General features: G+C 40.8%; 1 protein-coding gene across 5 annotated transcripts in view; it reads left to right on the forward strand.

The window, feature by feature from the left end:
* Nucleotides 1-23,147, forward strand: part of LOC100564947 (ATP-binding cassette sub-family A member 10) — a 114,533-nt gene that overhangs the window by 9,239 nt on the left and 82,147 nt on the right. For all 5 annotated transcript variants that reach the window (XR_010003106.1, XM_062971169.1, XM_008121999.3 and 2 more), the window contains 5 exons: nt 2,264-2,474; nt 3,559-3,711; nt 10,351-10,451; nt 13,586-13,812; nt 14,310-14,448. Coding sequence is in view for 4 of the 5 variants with exons in the window: in XM_062971169.1 (XP_062827239.1) it covers nt 2,264-2,474; nt 3,559-3,711; nt 10,351-10,451; nt 13,586-13,812; nt 14,310-14,448 (831 nt within the window). In the remaining variant the exon portion in view is untranslated. The remainder of the gene's footprint in view (nt 1-2,263; nt 2,475-3,558; nt 3,712-10,350; nt 10,452-13,585; nt 13,813-14,309; nt 14,449-23,147) is intronic.

The raw sequence follows: 23,147 nt of genomic DNA on the forward strand, positions 1-23,147 counted from the left end.
CAATATAAAACACAACAATAAAACAAATCAATCAACAATAAAGCAAGTCATAAAACAAATAAGATCATACAAAACAATCATGCTTGATAAAATCTTGGGTTGGCTCCTAAAAAGAACTGGGCTATAAAAGTGCTAGTAGTATCAGATACAGTCGGGGAGAGGACGATACAAAACCATTATGGAGTGTTGGGTGGATTCCAGGCCATATGGTCATGTTTTAGCAGCATCTGACGTTTCATCTGCATCTGTGTCTGGTATCTACAGAGGATCAGATGCAGATGAAACATCAGGAGAAAATGCCACTAAAACACAGCCATACAGCTTGGAAACTATACAACACCCTAGTGATTCTGGCTGTGAAAGCCTTCAACAATACAACAATCATATCAAAATGTATTATTTTGTTTCCCAAATCTATCCTCAATTTATACATGAGGTAGATTATACATGAGTCACTCAGTGAATAGAACAAAGCAGTTTTCTTTTATTTAAGACGTATCAGCATGTAATATGTTCAAAAGTTCCAATGGTCTTTCGAGTCTTTACACGTTAAGACTAAAAGGCTTGACGTTTACTTCACTTCATCTGTGTCATCCACCATTCACGTATCTCTTGTTCTGTGTGTGAGTAAATACAGTAGAGTCTCGATTATCCAACCTTCGCTCACTCAACATACTGTATTATCCAACGCAGTCTGCCTTGTCAATGGTCTTGTTAATGTTTTCAATACATTGCAATGTTTTGGTCTAAACTCGTAAATACAGTAATTACTATATAACGTATTGAACTGCTTTTTCTATTTGTTGTAAAACACAATGTTTTGGCGCTTAATTTGTAAAATCATACTGTAATTTGATGTTCAATAGGTTTTTCCTTAATCCCTCCTTATTATCCAATATTTTTGCTTATCCAATGCTCTGCTGGTCCGTTTATGTTGGATAAGCAAGACTCTACTGTATGTGGATGGAGAAGGTTAGTAGAAGAGGGGATTTTCTTCTTCCACCCCTTCTACATGCATTTATATAACCTAAAGCAGGGGTCCCCAAACTAAGGCCTGGGGGCCGGATGCGGCCCTCCAAGGTCATTTACCTGGCCCCTGCCCTCAGTTTTATAATATAATATTTTTATATCAGTTTTAATAATATAATATAGTATTATATATACATATAATATTGATAGTAATATTATAATGTAATACAATGTAATACTAATAATAATACCATATAATAATATTAATTATATATTATATATTACATGTAATATTACTAATATTACAGTATAGTGGTATAATTCAATATAGTAATATATAATGCTAATATTGTTCTATGCTAAACTATAATATATTGTATAAACATATAAATTGTAAGCCGCTCTGAGTCCCCTTTGGGGGGTGAGAGGATAGTATATAAATGTAGTAAATAAATAAATAATAATAATAAATACATTTTTGACTTAGGCTCGCCCAAAATCTGATATGACTTGAAGGCACACAACAACAATAATCCTAATTAACTTGACTATCTTGTTGGCCAGAAACAGGTCCACACTTCCCATTGAAATCCTGATCGGTTTGAGTTGGTTAACATTGTTTTTATTTTAAAATATTGTATCTTTCTTTTGTTGTTGTTGTTGTTGTTGTTTTTGCACTACAAATAAGACATATGCAGTGTTCATAGGAATTTGTTCGGTTTTTTTTTTCAAATGATAATTTGGCCCCTCCACAGTCTGAAGGATTGTGGACCGTCCCTCTGCTTTAAAAGTTTGAGGACCCCTGACCTAAAGTGTGTATATGTTTGTGTGTGGTCATCCACATGCATGTGTGTGTGTGTGTGTGTGTACACACATGTATTATATCAGTGGTTACCCTGATGTTTTTGACCTACACCCCCGAGAAATCCCAGTCAGTTTACCAGCTGTTAGGATTTCTGAGAGTTGAAGGCCAAAAACATCTGGGGACCCCAAGTTGAAACCACTGTATTATGTGATGTAGTAACTAGAAGGGATATCCTTCTGTGTTCCTTGTAATTTCATTAACACAGGAATGAGAGTCATGTGGCGCTCCAGATGATTTTGGACCTCAGCTTCTAGCAGTTGTACCAGTCTGTCTATTAAGGTGAAGAAGCTGCAGTTCAACAAAATCAGGAGGCTAAATGATTCTCATACTGGCTGTATAATCTGAAAAAGTATATACTGTAATTACTGCATGAAACTTCCAGAATTGACCTGGAAGTGATTGTCACTGACTTTTTTTTCTCATCTCCAGGAACTGTTCTCATCATTGAGCCTTCTCCTTTCATTCTTAATTATGTCAGCCATTATTGTACTTCATGACACTGTGGAAATCCCTGGGGCATCTCTTGGACGACTAGATGACCATGTCTTCAATATTACGGGTTCTACAATTCTCTATACACCAGATACAAAACTCACGAGGAAAATAATGGAAAAATTAGAAACTGTCTCTGTTGTGAAAGGTATATATTATCTCTCTAGACATGCTTATTACAGTTATTTCATAAAGCTTAGCGTGTACTGAGAACGATGTTGCCTCTGCTCAGAGTGTCTTTCTCTCAACACTAAACAATCATTGTCTAGGATTCAGAATAGGTGTTTTCCTTTCAAATGAAACGCAGATCTGGGACAAGACATTTATCTCCTAAGGAATTAAACAGTTCTAAAATGTCTCTATGTGTTTAGTAAGTGTGTTTTTGGTCACTGCTTTCTTGAAGTGCAAATGAATTCATGATGCTTTTTCTTGTTTTGCAGTTTGGGAGGAACTTGGGGAAGGTGAGGGATCATATTAGCTCTCTTCCCTCTTTCCTCCCAGCTGTTTTGCTCTTAGAATAACTTTTAATTTCAACAGTTCAACTCCCCTCTTCATTGCTCTAGCTGGCTACCAGCATTCAAGTTGCAGGTTAATTTATTTATTTTTATTTACAGTATTTATATTCCACCCTTCTCACCCCAAAGGGGACTTAGGGTGATCACAATGTACATATACATGGCAAACATTCAATGCCATTAGACAAACAACACACAGAGGCTATTTAACATCTTCCAGCTTCTGGCTTGATTCCGACCACAGGAGGAGCTCCTGCTTCATCTACTGTGGCACCGAGTCTTTCATGGAGACTTCCTCATCTTCTGACACATACGCTGCTGGACATTTTTATGGTGACGTAAATTAGTTAAATTAGCCTTCTCACAGAAGCGGTCCCTAAATTTTCCTACTTGACAGATGCAACTGTCGTTCGAGTTGCTTAGGTAAACAACAAGCTGGGGCTATTTAACAGTCGGGCACTCAATCCGACTCAGGCTTCGAACTCACGACATCTTGGTCAGTAGTGATTTATTGCAGCAGGCTACTAACCAGCTGTGTCACAGCCCAGTCCCGTTAAATTTCAGCCATGCTTTTGATTACTGTAATTAGTTCAGTAAATGCAGAAGAAATACATTAGCCAAGATCATTACAGTTTACAGTGTACAGGGAATTATTTTCTCTCTCTCTCTCTTTTAGGTAGGATACCATATAATAACAACCATATTTCTGTGTTACAGGTATAAAGACAAAATTGCTAAAAGATGAAAAAGACATGATAGACGATTACAAATATGAGCTGATTGGAGTCGAATTTCAGGATGATGTTTCCTATGCTCTCAGATTTCCTATGTATAGGGCGCAATCTCCAGATGAATTAAGTGCACAAATAGGTAATTCAACAAGGGCTGGTCTCAGTGAGGATCCAAACCATTCACTTCTGAATATAAAAAAGCAGGGATCTCCACTCAGCTCAGGGACAGACTGCACCTAAAATTGGCTAGAGACGGCTCCTTTACGGGTATGGTGTCTAAACTCTGGAACGCTTTGCCTGTATCGATCAGGGCAGCCCCCATTCTTCTGTCCTTTAGGAAGAACCTCAAAACCCTCCTGTGTGATACAGCTTTTAATTAACATTTACAGGAGCCCGGAGCTGCATTTTAATCATTCTAACTATTTCTATTATTTTAGTTCCTTGGGAATTTTACTGGTTTATTATTTAATGATAATTTTATGTCCATCAGGATGTTTGGGGGGGGGGGGGGGTTATTGATGGATTTTTATTTGATAGTTTTTATATTTGTATGTAATCGCTGCTGTAAACCACTTTGGGTCTTTGGAGAAAGGAGACATAGAAATGTCCCAAATAAATAGATAAAAAATAAATAAATGGTACACTGTATATTTGGTGTACTACAATCCATAGACTAATGTAGACTACCTTTGGAGCCTCCGATGGCCTAGGGAATAAAAGCCTTGTGACTTGAAGGTTGGGTTGCTGACCTGAAGGCTGCCAGGTTCAAATCCCACCCGGGGAGAGCGCGGATGAGCTCCCTCTATCAGCTCCAGCTCCTTGCGGGGACACGAGAGAAGCCTCTCACAAGGATGGTAAAACATCAAAACATCCGGGAGTCCCCTGGGCAACGTCCTTGCAGACGGCCAATTCTCTCCTGACACGAAAAAAAAAAACCTTTATGAATAGGTTTTCTTCTAAGGAGCTGAGGTGGCGCAATGGGTTAAACCCTTGTGCCAGCTGTACGACTGACCTAAAGGTTGTGTTGCTGACCTGAAGGTTGCTGGTTCAAATCCGCAAAATGGGGAGAGCTCCCATCTGTCAGCTCTAGCTTGCGGGGACATGAGAGAAGCCTCCCAACAGGATGGTAACACATCCCTGGGCAGTGTCTCTGTAGACTGCCAATTCTCTCACACCAGAAGCAACTTGCAGTATGTTCTCAAGTCGCTTCTGACATGATTTTTAAAAGTGTTCACTTTCTCCACACCATGAAAAAGATTCAACACCTTTATTGTTTCTCCCATTACTTATCTTTGGTTATTTTGTTTTCCCTTTCAGTATTTTTTCTGTCTCTACAATACCCAATGTGATCAGAGCTACGCATACTATTTCAGAAAATCCCACTATCCCTTTGTATAAAAGCATTAAAATATTAGCAGTTTATTTTTTTATTTTTCTTTAAATGATCCAAGTATCAAAATCTCCTTTTATGATAGTTTCATGTCCTTCCTTTCCCTTGTTTATTGTCTCATCCTGCACTGCTGCTATCTGTTACTGGTAGATCTTTGGTGGCTGGAAAAAACAGCTGGTGCTCTTTGAAGCAGAGGGGTGGGGAAATTAGCAGTGGTGATATCTTATGTATATTTGGATAATATGCAAATTAGGCCACCGAATTTTTAGGAACTTTCCTATCTAGGACAGATACTCTCTGTGCTGGATCTGGCTGCCACTCTCTACATATACTCGTACATAAAGCCTAATAAACTCACAAACAAACAAACGTACAATTTTCTGCAAGACAGTCTATTTCAGTGATTCCCAATGTGGGCGCTACTGCCCTTGGTGGGCGTTGCAGCGATCCAGGGGGGCGGTGATGGCCACAGGTACATATACCGTATATACTCGAAAATAAGCCGAGTTTTTCAGCCCTTATTTATGAGCTGAAAAAGCTTCCCTGGCTTATAATCGGGTCATGGTCAAGGCCAGCAAGGGAGCCTGCAGGCTATTGTTTGCAATATGTGATCTATTTCTCTCTTCTCCTCCCTTATCAGTGTGTTTACTTTTCCAAAGCCTCCCTTGCTCTTAATCAAGAGAATGTTTTGAAAAGAGAGACACCTTTGCAACTCAGGAAGAAGAAAAATATATATTCATTAATCTTATGAAAGCATTTTCCCCTGAAATATTTGTTAAACTCTCCTATAGGCATTAACCCCTTGCAAGCTTTTGCAATCTCTATGTACCTTTATATGTGTATCTATCTATATACATTAATTTTATATATGAATTTTCCCCTCATATGTTTGCAGGTCTTTGCAAATCCTTTATACATATAGATCCATGTACCTGTGTATCTGTAGCCATACATATACATTATTTTTATATATGAATTTACCCTCATATGTTTGCAAGTGTCTGCAAATATCTATATAAAGAGAGATGTCTGGATATATATATTCTTACCTACCTATATATAGGGCTTGCAAATATTACAGTGGGGAAATGAACACACAAATATATATAGACATGTCTAGATATAGTAGCTGTGCCCGGCCACGCATTGCTGTGGCGAAGTATGGTGGTATGGGAAATAAAGTATTGAGGAATTGGTGGTAGTTAAGGTAAAGGGTAAAGGTTTTCCTCTGACATTACGTCCAGTCGTGTCTGACTTTGGGGGTTGGGGCTCATCTCCATTTCTAAGCCGAAGGGGTGGCGTAGTCCATAGATTCCTCCAAGGTCATGTGGCATGACTGCATGGAGCGCATCTACCTTCCCACCGAAGCAGTACCTATTCATCTACTCTCATTTGCATGTTTTTGAACTTTAGGTTTGGCAGAAGCTGGGGTTAACAGTGGGGGCTCTGTCCACTCCCCCAATTCAAACCTGAATGAATGCTGTAATTAGGGAAAATGATTAGCATGTAATGGCCTTGCAGCTTTAAAGCCTGGCTGTTTCCTCCCTGAGTGAATTTTTTGTTGGGAGGTGTTAGCTGGCCCTGATTGTTTCGTGTCTGGAATTCCATTGTTTTCAGAGTGGTGGTGTTTGCAATATTTTATGTGCTTCTACTGTCTGTGGCCCTTAGAAAACAGAGGATTTGCCAAACTTTGGTGATGGGAAGACTTTGTTGGGAGGTGTTAGCTGGCCCTGATTGCTTCCTGTGTGGAATTCCCCTGTTTTCAGAGTGTTGTTCTTTATTTAGTGTTCTGATTTTAGAGATTGTATTGTTCTGTTTTATTATACCACAGTAATTTTATATATTCTGATTTTAGTGTTTTTGAATACTTGGAGGCAGGTTGTATTCATTTTCATGGTTCACAGCAAAATAATAATAATAATGACTTTGGTAATAAACACTGCTTCACTCCATTGTCAGCTTTCTTTCTGGAAGAATTCTTTTTTGGGAGGTGTTAGCTGGCCCTGATTGTTTCCTTTGTGGAATGTCCAATTTCCCTGCTTTCAGAGTGTTGCTCTTTATTTACTGTCCTGGTTTTAGAGATTATATTGTTGTGTATTATTCTACCACAGTAATTATTTCATACTACAGTAGAATCTCACTTATCCAACATTCACTTATCCAATATTCTGGATTATCCAACGCAGTCTGCCTTTTAGTAGTCAATGTTTTTGAAGTCAGTGTTTTAAATTCATTGTGATATTTTGGTGGTAAATTTGTAAATACAGTAATTACTACATAGCATTACTGCACATGGAACTATTTTTTCTGTCAAATTTGTTGTATAACATGATGTTTTCATGCATAATTTGTATAATGATTACCTAATTTGATGTTTAATTGGCTTTTCCTGAATCCCTTCTTATTATCCAACATATTCACTTATCCAACGTTCTTCTGCCTGTTTATGTTGGATAAGTGAGACTGTACTGTATATTTATAATCTTATATTATCTGCTTAGAACTGGATTATATGAGGCCCCCTCTACCCAGCTGGATAAAATGCACACTGAAGTGGATGATATGGCAGTGTGAAGTCAATATAATCCAGTTCAAAGTTGATAATATAAGATTATAAATGGGTTATATAGCTGTGTGGAAGGGCCTTGAGTCTACACTGCCATATAATCCAGTTAAAATCTGATAATCTGTGGAAGAGGCCTAAGTGAGGCCTAACTGTGCCTGTCCCCTGGGCTGAGTAGGTTGCTAGGAGACCAAGTGGGCAGAGGGTTGTTGTATGTCTTTCGGGCTGTGTGGCCATGTTCCAGAAGTATTCTCTCCTGACGTTTCGCCCACATCTATGGCAGGCATCCTCAGAGGTTGTGAGGTATGGAAGTGGGCAGAGCTTAGCCTTCTAAATGGCAGCAATTGGATAAAAACAATTATTTCTCTCCCTCTAATTAGGACTTTATTTTTCTTTTCTTTTTGTTGTATCAATCTAGAGGCGTGGATGATGGGTTGTGTTGTCAAATTTCGAGGTTGGGGGGCCTTTAGTTTTGTTGTTTTGTCGGTCGCCAGGATTCCATCACTCTTTTATATATATAGATATGGCTTGCAAATATTGTAGGGGAAATGCACACACACACACATAGAGAGGGAGAGGGGGGGATTTGCAAATGTTTTAAGGGCAAATGCATATGTGAAATTAGTATATATAATTATAGATTTATATCTAGCTCTGCATTGTTTTATGTGGTAAAATTAGGTGCCTCTGGCTTATATTCGGGTTGGCTTATACTCGAGTATATACGGTATCTTTCTGTTTAATTGCTATTAAATTTTTTTAAAAAATAATTTCCAGGGGGCGCTGAGTAATATTTTTTCTGGAAAGGGAGGTAGACCAAATAAGTTTGGGAACCACTGGTATATCTCTTTCATGATGGAAGTGTCGAGAGAGAAAGCCTTATTTCTCCAAATATTTAACTCCATTTTCAGCTCCCATAATTTGGGGTTTCTTGGTAGCTGACTTCAGGGCAAACATAGGTTCTAATAATAGTTTTAATTGTGCAAAGGCGCTCCTGGCCACCGCCAACACTTGGGGTTCCAGGGTCAGCGATGAGTCCAGGAGCACCGCCAGAATGCGCACCTGTGTCTTCAGGGAGAGTGCGACCCCATTCAACACAGGCTGTAACTTCACACCCTGATCTGCCTTCTGACTGACCAGGAGTACTTCTGTCTTGTCTGGATTTAGTTTCAACTTATTAGTCCTCATCCAGTCCATCACTGATGACAGGCACTGGTTTAGGGGCAGGACAGCATCCTTGGTATTAGGTGGAAAGAAGTAGTAGAGTTGGGTGTCGTCCACATAAATTTGACACCAAACTCAAAAACTCTGGATGATCTCTCCCAGCGGTTTCATGTAAATATTGAACAGCATGGGGGACAGAATTGAACCCTGAGGGATCCCACAGGTCAATGGCCAGGGAGTTGAACAGGAGTTTCCCAGCTCCACCTTCTGAGTCCTACCCTCCAGGAAGGACTGGAGCCACTGCAGACCAGTGCCCCCAAGCCCCATCCTGGAGAGACGACCTAGAAGGATACCATGGTCAATGGTATCGAAAGCCAAGGCTGTCCCATAGCCAGGCCTGAAACCAGACTGAGATGGATCCAGAAAATCAGTGTCTTCCAAGAATCTTTGGAATTGTGAGGCTACCACTTTCTCCAGAACTTTGCCCAGAAAAGGGGAAGTTTGACACTGGTCTATAGTAGTTAAGTTGGGAGGGATCCAGTGCCAGTTTCTTCAAAAGAGGTCATACTACTGCCTCCTTGAAAATACTTGGCATTAGGCCTTAAGTCAAGGAGGCATTTACCAGCACCTTCATCCACCCTGCCAGTCCTCCCCTGGCTGATTTTATGAGCCAGGATGGGCAAGGGTCTAGAGAGCAAGTGATAGCCTTCATTCCTCCCAAGACCTTGTCCACGTCCTTGGGCTGCACAAGTTGAAAGGAATCCAATAAACATTCACAGAGACTGCATCAACACTGACGTCTAAATCAGAACAGATCTGAGCAACTTTATCTGCAAAGAACCTTGCGAACTCCTCACAATGGGAGGATCTCTGGTTGAGCAGGGTGTAAGAGTCTCCTGACCACTCGAAACAGCTCTTTTGGACGGTTCTTTGCAGATGCAATGTTGGCGGCTATGAACGCTTTTTCTGCCGCCTTCATTGCCACAGAATAGGCTTTTAAATGAGCTCTAGACCATGCTCGGTCAGACTCGCTGTGACTTTTACGCCAATGCAACTCTAGTTTCTTTTTCACTTGCTTCATCACCGCCAGCTCCCTGGAGAACCAGGGAGCTGACTTAGATCTGCTTTGTGAAAGGAAACGCTCAGGAGCGATTGTGTCAACCGCCCTGGCCACCTCCCTATTGTAGACGTCTGCCAGAGCTTCGACAGAATCACCTTCCAAGGAGGCAGGAAAATCCACAAGAGCCGTCAGGAATCTATCCGGATCCATAAGCCTCCTGGGGCGGGCCTTCCTAATCGGCCCTCCACCCCTGCAGAGGTTTAATGTAGGGCAAAATAAACAAGCCAGCCTTAAAAAGTAGTACAGGCTACTTTCCTTGATTTAAAGCATCAGAGATTTTTAAAAGATTCTAAAAATTAATTATTGGCATTACTTTTGAATAACTGTTTAAGATTTCCTGGTGAAATTACCTGTATAACGATGAAGTGGCTGAAATGGTTAAAAATTAAGTTCTAAAAATCATGGAAATAAAAATTATTTAACATGCCTGTGGTCACGATAGAGAGAAATACTATCTTTCCCCGGTTAATTGCAGTGCTCTTAATTTACAAGTTTGCATATGCAGTTAGGTAACATTTCTACTTCTGTTTATTGCTTTTAGAATACTGTTACAACTATTCATCTTCACATTGTTTGGTTCCAAGATACTGGTTCCATGGATTTATATCAGTGCAATCCAGTATTGATAGTGCTCTTATAGAAGTAAGTATTCATATGAGAAAGTTTTTCTTTTCCTTTGATTGAATTAATATGTGATTCCTTCATCCTCTGAAAATAAACATAAGCTTCTTCTTATTATTATTAGTATTATTATTATTATTATTATTATTATTATTATTATTATTAATAATAATAATAATAAGAAGAAGAATAATGTAATAATAATAATTTCACCAAAAATTTTCCCACTTGCTGTACATGGATGATCTAAAGCTTTATGGAAAATCAGAAACTGAAATCCAGTCACTTACCAACACAGTCAGAATCTTCAGCATACAGTGCAATCAACCCGAAGCCTATAAATATCTGGGCGTACTACAGCTAGACAATATCAAGCATGGACATGTGAAAAAGGCGGTGGGCAAAGAATATGTCCAAAGGGTCAAATGTTAGTTCAGATAGATATAACACATTCTTTTAGGGAGAGTGTAATCCCATACAGAACTGGTTGACACCTGGGAGACGCCTGGCTCAACAGCAGTACGTGTGAAAAAGATCTTAAAGTCCTCATGGACAACAATTAAACATGACCCAACAATGTGATCTGGCAGCTTAAAAAGCCAACGGGATTTTGGCCTGCATAAATAGGAGTATAGTATCTAGATCCAGGGAAATCATGCTACCCCTCTATTCTGCCTTGGTCAGACCACGTCTGGAATCCCACTGTGTCCAATTCTGGGCAATTTAAGGGAGATGTTGACAATCTGGAATGTGTCCCGAGGAGGGTGACTAAAGTGACCAAGGGTCTGGAGAACAAGCCCTATGAGGAGTGGCTTAAAGAGCTGGGCATGTTTAACCTGCAGAAGAGAAGGCTGAGAGGAGACATAATAGCCATATATAAATAAGTGAGGGGAAGTCATAAGGGGGAAGGTGCAAGCTTGTTTTTTGCTGCCCTGGAGATTAGGACATAGAACAACGGCTTCAAACTACAGAAAAGGAGATTCCACCTGAACATTAGGAAGAACTTCCTAACTCTGAGAGCTGTTCAGCAGTGGAACTCTCTGTCCCAGAGTGTTCTTTGGAGGCTTTTAAGCACAGGCTGGATGGCCATCTGTTGGGGATGCTTTGAATGTGATTTTCCTGCTTCTTGGGAAGGGGTTGGACTGGATGGCCCATGCCATGAGATCTCTTCCAACTCTAAGATTCTATGATTCCATGACACACCTCCAACCCAGGGCCCTTGCCTTAGCTGGATTTTATTTTTCTTCATGCAAACCATTACTTCCTTCTTATAAAAGTTATATTTCTGGATTTCCATATAACGATCAAAGGCTCAAGAGTCCTGTTAGGAGAGAAGGGCATAAAAGAATAAAGAAAGATAACTGGTGAAATACCATAAATCAATGACATGTTCTGAGGGTTAATTGGAACCCAATTAATGAAGGGCATGAGAAGGAGGACAGTTGCAGTTGGTGGCTCCCATGTCAGTAGACTAGTGAACTTGTTCTTGGTTTTAGTCCAGTTTTTAAAGTCCATATCCAATGTACATGACATAAATACCTGGAATTGCTAAGATTATAATCCAGTGCAAATTCACCATCCGACTGACATGAAAACTAGCAGCTGCCTCTGTACTTGAAGTTTGTGCCACAGATCTCAGAGTAGAATTGTGTAGAAATGGGATGGATGGATGGAAAGACAATAATAATTATAATTTTCATTTAATATGGCTTTTATTAACCTGTCCTCATTGGACCATTTGCTAGGGAGCAATAGGAAACCTGTTCATCACTGCATTTTCTGGACTGTCTGTTAAAGCTGTTTGTTAATATTTAATGAGAGCAGATCCATAAGATTGCATAGAGGAAATTATCACGAGGAAACCATTATTTTGAATCCCCCTCCCCTTAGACTGAAGTGCCATCATACAATCGTCCTTATTGTGGCACTAGCTTGGGTACCTAGGGTTATCTGAAAAAGTCAATGTTTTACTTGTACAAAATACACAAGGTTGTGGGTAAACGACAACTCACATCATGCCAGGCAAACCCTGAGAAACTCCATCAGTACTTACAGTTTGTTATGTTGGGCAAATCCAGATTCATCAGTGTTTGGGTTCACAGTGCTCTCTGGATGTAGGTGAACTACAACTCCCCCAAATCAAGGATGGATTACCAAAAAGGATTCCAGTATTTATTTTTTTTTGCTGGTCATGGGGGCTCTGTATGCCAAGTTTGGTCCAATTCCATCTTTGGTGCAGTTCAGAGTACTCATTGATTACAGGTGAACTACACATCCCAGTACCTACAACTTCCAAATGTCCAGGCCAATTCCCCTCAAAACCCACCAATATTTAAATGTGGGCATATCAGGTATGCATGCCAAGTTGGGTCCAGATCCATCATTGTTTGGGTTCATAATGCGCCTGGATGTAGGTGAACTACAACTCTTGTAAATCCCTCCAAAGATCTCCAGTATTTTTTGCTGGTCTTGGAAGTTCTGTGTGCTAAGTTAATTCCAAGTCCATCATTGGTGGAGTTCAGAGTGCTCTTAGATTGCAAATGAAGTATACATCCCAGTATCTACAACTCCTATAAATCATGGTGAATTCTCCCCAAACTCCTCCAGTATGTTCAGCTGCTAATCAATTCCTCTGTTTGCTCTGTGCCATAGAAAAGAATAGAAAAGGGTGAAGAGAGAGGCAGAGTCATGCAAATTCCACACCAATGGAGAGAGAAAGGAACCCTGGGATGCCTGCCTGTGGTGGAGGAAACACACAAAATCTAGAATGAAATGGTCCCTGAATGAAAGCATTCCTTGGGTGGTGGGCCATAGTGTTTGGGGAGGACATTGGCAGAGTTTGGGCCACATGTTCATGGCACTCGCTATAACCTGCAATGTCATTGGAGGTTGTGCCTTTGGTTGCTTCTCGGCACTGTGGGTTATAGCTGATTGTGGAAGCGGGAGCCTGTCTGTGTAAGTTGACACCCCAGCCACATACACACATACACAATTTCACTTTTATTGTGTGTACAGATTCAGTAGGCTTCATGGCCTTTAACTTCTTTCTATAATAACAGGCACAGTTTAAGTGGGAAGATTTCTGGGCTTTTTTTGCACATTAAAATTACCAGAAAGATAATCAATAATATTTCTTGAAATGTCTTCTTTTTAAGGAAATCACCAATCATTCTGTCTGGGATGAGATGAAATCCATTAGTGCCATCCTTATGAGATCTCCTTCTGTTACACCTACAAGCAGTGCAGAAAACAGTCTATTTTTTATTGCCGTGGCAGCATGCTTTTCTCCCTTTATGTACTTCTTGTCACAAAACGTTTCACGAGAGAAAAGGAAGCTAAAGGAGCTGATGAAGACGATGGGGCTAAAAGATATGGCGTTCTGGTAAGCGATGAGACTAGCTATGATATAGTCGTCTTAGCTGGAGCCAACAGCAATGATATATTCGTCTTAGCTGGAGCCAACAGCTTCTTGTCAGAAGATGAAGAAAGGAATGATATGGACCCAGCAATTTTGATTTTCAATGTCTAGTGCAGGAGAAATTGTAGAGTGTGTCTTTTTATTGTTGGTTCCAGAGGAAAGCTATAAAGGGCAGTGCTTCTTACCTATGGCAATCCTAAGATATCACAGGGTTTTCTTAACATGATTTGTCAAGAAAGTATGGCTGGCCCAATGTCATTCAGTAGGTTTCAGGACTGAGTAGAGATTCGAACCTTGGCCTCCAGAATCGTGGCCCTATGCATAAACCCACACTATTCTGTGCTTACACACCCAATGTGCAGTGTCCTCTTCACCCTCTCTCACTGTGCAAGGCTTTATGTCAGTGTTATATCAAAGTCCAACTTGCTAAGAAGGCTTAACGATTCATTTTTTTGTTGTAGGTTATCCTGGGGTTTGCTGTATGCTATTTACACTGCCATTATGTCCTCTGTGATGGCAGCTTTTCTGAAGCATTGGAATCTTTCCTGGTGCAGCTTTTTTGCCTTATTCCATCTGTTCTTCTTATATGGCATCTCATCTGTAAGTCTTTGATCTTCATTTTGTAACCTTTTGAAATTTATGCAACCTCCAAGAATTTTAATATGTGTATTTTACAGAAATATGTTTTAATATATGCATTTTATTGAAAACTAACTTGAGGACCCGAAGGTGCCCAGGTTATTAGAAGAAGGCACTATTTGTTTTGGGATGTTAGGAAATATCACTTAAGTTTGGTCCAGATCTGTCGTTGGCTGGGTTCAGTGCTGTCTGGATAAGGATGAACTACAACTTCTAGATCCCCAGGACAATCACCCCCAAAGCAGGCCTTTATGCACAATTGTCCATGTTGGGTCTGTGTGCCAAATGTGGTCCACATCTGCTGTCAGCACGGTTCAGTACTTTCTGGATGCAGGTGAATTATAACTCCCAAAATCAAGGTCCATTCCCTAAACCTCTGCAGTATGTTTAGTTGGTCATGGGGCCTCTCTGTGGCAAGTTTGGTCCAGATCCGTTGTCGGCTGGGTTCAGCGTTGTGTGGATAAGGGTGAACTACAACTGCCAGAGCAAAGTTCAATCACCCCGAAACCAGGCCTGTATGTACAGTTGACCATGTTGGGGCTGTGGCAAGTTTGGTCTGGATCCATTGTCGGCTGGGTTCAGTGCTGTCTGGATAAGGGTGAACTACAACTCCCAGGGCAAAGGTCAATCAACCCGAAACCAGGCCTGTAAGCACGGTTGGCCATGTTGGGGTTGTGTGGCAAGTTTGGTCCAGATCCAAAGTCAGCTGGGTTCAGTAGGTGCAGGTGAACTACAACTTCCATATGCAAGTGCCATCATCCATGGTCCATCCTCCTCCAAACAATGCCAGGATGTAGGGTGGGTCATGGGTGGTCTGTTTGCCAAGTTTGGTCGAGATCTGACATCAGCTGGATTCTGTGCCATCTGGATAAGGGTGAGCTACAACTCCCAGATCCGAGGTCAATCACCCCCAAACCAGGCGTGTATGCACAGTTGGCCATGTTGGGTCTGTGTGCCAAGTTTGGTCAAGATCTGATGTCAGCTCGGTTCAATGCTTTCTGGATGCAGGTGAACTAAAACTTCCAAAATCAAGGTGCATTCCCACTACCCCCTGTAGTATGTTCAGTTGGTCATGGGGCTTCTCTGTGCCATGTTTGATCCCAATCCATTGTCAGTGGAGGTCACAGTACTAGTGAAGGTACTGCAAGTCCCATCATCTATGGCAAGTGTGGTCCAGATGCATTGTTGGTTGTGTGAACAGCCCTCTCTAGATGTAGGTCAAGTACAAGTCTTGTAAATCATGGTGTGAATGGTGTGGGTGAACTCCTAAAACTCCCAGATTCCCGGGGCAATTATCCCGAAACATCTATCAGTATCCACAGTAGGCTATGTTGAGTCTGTGTGGCAAGTTTGGTCCAGATCCGTTGTTGTCTGGGTTCAGTGCTCTTTGGATACAAGTGAACTACAACTACCAAAATCAAGGCCCATTCCCACAAACCCTGCAGTATGTTCAGTTGGACCTGAGGCTTCTCTGTGTGAAGTTTGGTTCCGGTCCATTGTCGGTGGGGGTCACTGTTTCTCTGGATGCAGGTGAACTACAATTCCCTTTTCCCCAAAGTAGTCCAATATGTTCTATTGGTTATGGTTACGGGGGTTCTGTGTGCCAAGTGTGGTCCTGGTCCATCATCAGTGGGGTTCAGTTGCAGCTGAACTATAAATCCCAGTACCTACTGTGATCAACCCCCCCCCCCCCCCCCAGGACTTTGTGAAAGATAGTTCAAAAATCAAGGCTTTATATTTCATATATTTATAGCAGAAGGTAACTGAGATATTTACTGTCCACTGTGATTTACTAAAATCCCTGCACCAAAGGTGTTTGACCTTTTAGCCTGAGGCAAGAGATAACAACCCTGTTAATCCTTTCCTGACAAACAAAAGCACTCCCTGTTTATTCAGACAAAAGAGTTAGCCAATTTTAAACCACATGCTTGCCCTTATTTCTCACTGCTTATCTTTCTGCTTTGTATTGACACACATTTTCCAATATTATTTTCCTTGTGCAATGTCTTTTCCCTATGTATGAATTATGTACCCTACCTATTCCTTTTCTTTATTCTTGTGAAAAATGTCTTATACTAAAGAATGACCGAGACCTGACCTAGGAATTAAATGGACAAGTTGCAACACACCCCAGAGGGAGATAATTCCTCACACCAGGAAACTGTCAGATTCCCCTTGCATGGACAATAGATTAGGTTTTTTTCCCATTAAGACATCGGAGCAGGGCCATCTTTTGGGAAATCAGCCGTCCGGATTCCGGGACCATTTCACAACAGGGACAATCAAGGCACGATCACTTCGGCTGTCAACATGGACAGGACACTTTTCAAAAACAAATACAGCACCACGGTCTGGCAGAGCCTGTCAGACAGATATGTATATTTACACCCCAAGAAGCAGTCTAGAAACTCCTTCTGGACATTTACTCAATGACTCAATCATAATTCCTCGTTAATCCCCGGCAAATCCATTGTTCCTAGATAAGCCCGCCTCCTCATCCCTGATTGGTGGGGGACCCCAAGGCATAGGTAGCCCTCTGACTGGACGAGGGTTCCTGCTGCCATCTTAAGGACCAATCGGCGCATAGGGAGGCGGGGAAAGGTGTAGCGTGGATCTGTAAATGCATGTTATGGTTCCTTGATGAATGATCGCGGGGGTCATCCTTTTTCAGCTGAAACTGAATAAAACAACTCGGCGTTCTTTCTTCAACATCCTGCGGGTGAGAAATTATTTGGCTAAACCTTGATTGATCTATAGCGGCTCCCCCTCTTGCCAGGATCCTCAGACTCATGCCCGAGAGAGGAGTGGGGGATTCCCTTCAAAAAGGAAATCCCTAACTAAAAGAGCTCAATATCACTACTACTTCCAAATGTCCAGGCCAATTCCCCTCCAAACCCACCAGTATTCAAATCTGGTCAAATTGGGTATGCAAGGCAAGTTTGGTCGAAACCCATCATTGTTTGGGTTCATAGCGTTCTGGGTGTAGGTGAACTACAATTCCTCTAAATTCCCAAGTAGGAGTCACAGTGCTCTGACTTGATGCAGGGTGAACTATAACGTCCACCATGTGGAGTAAAAACCCTAAATTCCTTCAGTAAGTTTAGTTGCAGATCAGTTCTGCTGTATTTGTTATGCAGACAAATTTGAAAGGGAAGGGCAGTAGGCGGGGTCATGCAAATTTCACAACAATGAAGAACCCTGGGATGCCTGCCTGTGGTGGAGGCAAATGCAAAATCTAGGATAAAGTGGTCCCCAAATGAAAGCATTCCTTGGGTGGAGGTAGTGTTTGGGGAGGACATTGGCAGGGGTTAGGATACATGTTTGTGGTGCTCGCTGTAACCGAAATGTTAGTGCAAAGTAGTGACTTGCTGGCTTCTCAGGAATGGGAAGTGTAGCCTGTTTGTGGAGGCCAGAGGCTGTCTGTGTGAGCAGACATGTGTGCCACATACATACGGGTTTTCACTTTTATTATGGATTTAGATAGATTTAGATTTAGATTAAATTAGATTAGATTTAGATTAGATTAGGTTTAGAAGATTAGAAGAATTTTAGATTTAGAGATTAGATTAGATTAGATTTAGATATAGAAGATATATAGATTTAGATATATAGATATAGATGTATATGATGATGTGTTTAAACTATATCCTGTTTCACCTTGAGCTGTGAGGAGAGGCAGGTAAGAAATTAAAAGTTCTTATTACCGTGGTGGCGCAATGGGTTAAACCCTTGTCCTGGCTCAACAGCTGACTTGAAGTTTGGGTTGCTGATCTGAAGGTTGCCGGTTTCAATCTGTGAGATGGGGTGAGCTCCTGTCTGTCAGCTCTAGCTTGCAAGGACATGAGAGAAGCCTCCCAGCAGGAGGTAACACATCTGGGCGTCTCCTGAGCAACGTCTCTGTAGACAGCCAATTCTTTCACGCCAGAAGCAACTTGCAGTATGTTCTCAAGTCACTTCTGACACAATAAAAGAATTACTGTAATAATCATTATTAGTATTAAAATTCATCATTCAGGTTTGAAAAATCTAAAAGCTGCTAAAAACTTGTATAACACACATACAGTAGAGTCTCACTTATCCAACACTCGCTTATCCAACATTCTGGATTATCCAACGCATTTTTGTAGTCAGTGTTTTCAATACATCACGATATTTTGGTGTTAAATTCATAAATACAGTAATTACTACGTAGCATTACTGTGTATTGAACTACTTATTCTGTCAAATTTGTTGTCTAACATGATGTTTTGGTGCTTAATTTGTAAAATCATAACCCAATTTGATGTTTAATAGGCTTTTCCTTAATCTCTCCTTATTATCCAACATATTCACTTATCCAACGTTCTAATGGCCCGTTTACGTTGGATAAGCGAGACTCTACTGTACATTGAAGTTTTGTTTCTCTTTCACTGGTGGTGGTTATTCGAAATGCGGTAGTCTTCCCATTATGAATACTATCCCTTTACTATTGAGAAGATACCTTTCTGCTAAGTCAAGCATTTCTTCCCAGTTTTCTGCACTGGTTCTCTGTATCCTTATTCTTTGAAAGCTGGCTGAGAGAATTTAGAATTCAGAAGCAATAGAGCAATTCTCATCTGAGGGGGGAAGGCTAAAACCTTTTTATTCAGACGGGCTTTTAAAGAAGAAGGTTTTAAAGATCAGTTTAGTAAGTGCTGTAGTTTTTAACTTTGAACATGTTTTACTGGTTTTTAACTGAGAATTTCTTAATGCTGCTAATGTTTAATCCCGCTTTAATGTTTGCATATTTGTATATTTTAAATTGTATGCTGATGCTTTTAAGTTAAGCTGCTTTGAGTCTCCTACGGGAGAGATAAAGTGGGGCATAAGTAAATATAAGGAGTCCTTGGTGGTGCAGCATATTAAACCACTGTCCTACTGAACTTGCTGATCAAAAGATTGGCGGTTTGAATCCAGTGAGTGGGGTTAGCTCCCGTGGTTAGCCCCAGCTTTTGCCAACCTAGCAGTTCGAAAACATGCAAAATGTGGGTAGATCAATAGGTACCGCTCAGGCGGGAAGGTAATAGTTCTCCATGCAGTCATGCCAGCCACATGACCTTGGAGGCGGTGTCTACAGACAACGCTGGTTCTTTGGCTTAGAAATGGAGATGAGCACCAACCCCCAGAGTTGGACATGACTAGACTTAATGTCAGGGGAAAACCTTTACCTTTACCTAAGGTAATATAATAATGCTGTATTGTTTGTCAAATGAAGAATATGACATTACCATGAACATTAATTTTGGATCAGGTTATAGTTACATTTTTAGGAATGGGACTTTCAGGTTCACGGTGCTGGTAAACTTTCCTTCAGGCGATAGGGAAAGAGGCAAGGGTTGCTACAAGTGCCTCTGTGGAGTTTGGCTGCATATGGTTGCATTTAACCTGTGTAACAGAGTGGAGAAAAACGACAATGCCCATAGACAAACAAAGCCAGCAGCTCCTAAAGTAAAGCTTTTGGAGCCTACAAAAATGCTGAGGCACAGAACAATGTGAAATGGAATAGCTGGGAAACTGGGAGGAATGTGTGCCGAGAGAGTGGGACTGGGAGAAGACCTCTGAAAAGGAAGAATGCCAAGGGCAGCAAGAATAGAAGAATTAGAAACATTTGTAATGCCAATTGTAATGCCAATCTACAAGAAAGAAGCAATAAATTGCTCTCCGAGTATGCAAGCCTGCTGGGTGTTGTTTGTAGGGTACAGTATGTAACAAAATTTGAAAAAAAATTGTTTCTGGTTTGAAAGTGTTACTTCCCATTTAATTGTGTGGGGCTTCTTTGAAAGTGGTAGCCTCCGGTGGCTCAGTGTGTTAAAGCACTGAGCTGCTGAACTTGCAGAACGAAAGGTCCCAGGTTCAAATCCGGGGAGCGGAGTGAGCACCCGCTGTTAGCTCCAGCTTCTGCCAACCTAGCAGTTCGAAAACATGCAAATGTGAGTAGATCAATAGGTACCGCTATGGCGGGAAGGTAACAGCGTTCCATGCAGTCATGCCGGCCACATGACCTTGGAGGTGTCTACAGACAATGCCAGCTCTTCGGCTTAGAAATTGAGATGAGCACCAACCCCCAGAGTCAGACATGACTGGGCTTAACATCAGGGGAAATCTTTACCTTTACCTCTTTGAAAGTAGTTGTTATACTCCAGAAACCCTGTTTTTGTGGCTGCCACACACTTATGTTGAATTGGTTGAGAAAAACTATAGCAAAATGTGCTGCAGGATGTCTTGCAAAAACAAAGCTTTTGCGGTTTAATAAACATTTTCCATGTTTTTATGATAGATCCAGTTAGGAAATGGCATTTATAACCCAGGAATAAAACTGTATTTGACAGAGAACTGCTATCACTAGTTTCACCTAGTGTTTATATGAAGTGGAATTTCTCTTTTTAAAAAAGAATAAATACTTGTTTATTTTTCCAAGACGATTGCTGGGAATTTTAAAGATGCAAGTTGGGGCTTTTGAGGTTTTCATTCCCGGGGGGGGAGGGTCAATCTACAACAATCCTCTTATTATAATGCTTCAACACTGACTTTATTTTTATTTTTTATTAAAACTTATACATTCTTTAACATATTTACAATACAGAGTTATGTACATCATAGCTCCTATGGTATTTTCACTCTCTAACTATATTACATACTCATATTATTTACCTTTTGTTACCCTTCACCAAGTGCTATCCCTTCATCCCAGACCAGCCAATTATAATATTTATTTCCAAATTCCATTGTTTCTTTTACATGTTTTTCCCCCTTTCCTTCTACGTATACAAACTCTATAAATTTTCCCCATATCTTCCCAAAATCATCCTTTTTAAATAACCCTCTTTTAATTTTAATATTACTTGTCAATTTATCATTTATCGCAATATCCCAAATCTCCTTATACCATTCTTCCAATTGGCACTCCTCCCTTCCTGGCTATTAACAATCTTGCTGCTGTTACCAAGTTGGCAATTAGTTCCTTTAACTCTTTTGATATTTGAATATTATTCATAAATGACAACAGTGCTATTTCAGGCGTTCCTATTATTTCTGTTTTGGCGATTCCCTTTATTTCTTTAAAAACGTTCTCCCAAAATTTTTGAACATATTTACAGGACCACCACATATGTATATATGTACCATTTTCCTGGCAGCCCCTCCAGCACTGCTTAGAGTATTTCTTATCCATTTGAGTTAATCTAATTGGTGTGAGGTACCATCTCCAAACCACTTTATAATAATTCTCTTGTATTCTTATAGACATGTTTTTTAATATACGCTTATTCCACATTTCTTTCCAGATTTGAGGGTGTATTTCCTTATTGCAACCTAACTCCCACATTTCTTTAAGGTGATCCTGCTCCTGCTCTTTATCTATTAGCAATTTGTAAATATCACTTGTTATACCTTTAGTTCTTTCTTTTCCTTCCCTTCCCCCCTTTATAGTTCATGTCACCCTTCCAGAGTTGTTATGACTTCCCTTCCTTTCTCCACTATTATAGCTCCTGGTTGTTTTTATTTTCTTTAATTTTTCACTGGCAGTTTCCCTTTCTTCTTTCAGGAAACGCGGGATGTGTGGGCTGGAGACCTTTTGATCTCCTTATTAAGGACCTGGCGTTCTCACTTCAACTTGGATGTAGATCCCATATATTGGAGTAGATAAATTTATTTGGGGCTTCAAATGCCTGGGGAGCTCTCAGTATTCGGCATCTATGACAAAACATGAAAGCCTATTATGATAGTGTTATGAGTCAAACTGGTGAAAAATTTTAAACTGGAATCAAGGGGCGGTTCCACACAGTGGAAAAGCCCGCGCCAACCTGGGTTTAAAAAATCTGGGTCGGGGTGGACTGCACGCCAACCCCAAAAGCCTATGCTTTCCGTCCTCCTGGTACCTTTTGGGGGAACACCAGGACACCCAAACCACCCCCCAATAAAGACTTTGGAAATAACTTAGTAAAGGTAAAGGTTCCCATGTCCGACTCTGGGGGTTGGTGCTCATCTCCATTTCTAAGCCGAAGAGCTGGCGTTGTCCGTAGACACCTCCAAGGTCATGTGGCCGGCATGACTGCATGGAGTGCCGTTAAGAAAATAACTTACCTGGCAGCCATTAAACTGCTGCTGGAGCTCTTTTGGCACAAATAACATGCCAGGAGAAGGAGGGCCAGGAGTGATTTTCTTCTTCCCCCTTTCTCCTGACGCATCATTTCTACATGCCAGGAGAGCTCTATCAGCAGTTTAATGGTGACCGAGTAAGTTATTTTATTTTGTAAAGTCTTCTTGGGTGAGGTTTTGGGAAGGGGTTAAAGCCTTCTCAGGTATTCCGGATTGATTCAGCCCAGAAAATGCGAGAGGGCTATGCGGACTGCTGCCTCACAACAACAGCAACAATTCTTTATTGATTAGTCACTTTTGACCATATCAAAACATGTAAAACATACAATACGTACACACTTACGCATACATACAATAAAACCATGTAAAGATACAAAACATCCCGACCTGAGGCCTAATAACCCGCTCCTAGACAAATACAGAGTAAAAAGGTTAAAATTAATAATTTCCTAAGGAAAGGTTTGAACAAGGACAGGGGTAAGTAAAACAAGTGCCTTGACTGCTGCCTCAGAAATCCCAGAACGTCTGAGGGAAGAGTCCAGATA

Source organism: Anolis carolinensis, chromosome 2 (genome assembly GCF_035594765.1).
Source record: "Anolis carolinensis isolate JA03-04 chromosome 2, rAnoCar3.1.pri, whole genome shotgun sequence".
NCBI lineage: Eukaryota > Metazoa > Chordata > Lepidosauria > Squamata > Dactyloidae > Anolis > Anolis carolinensis.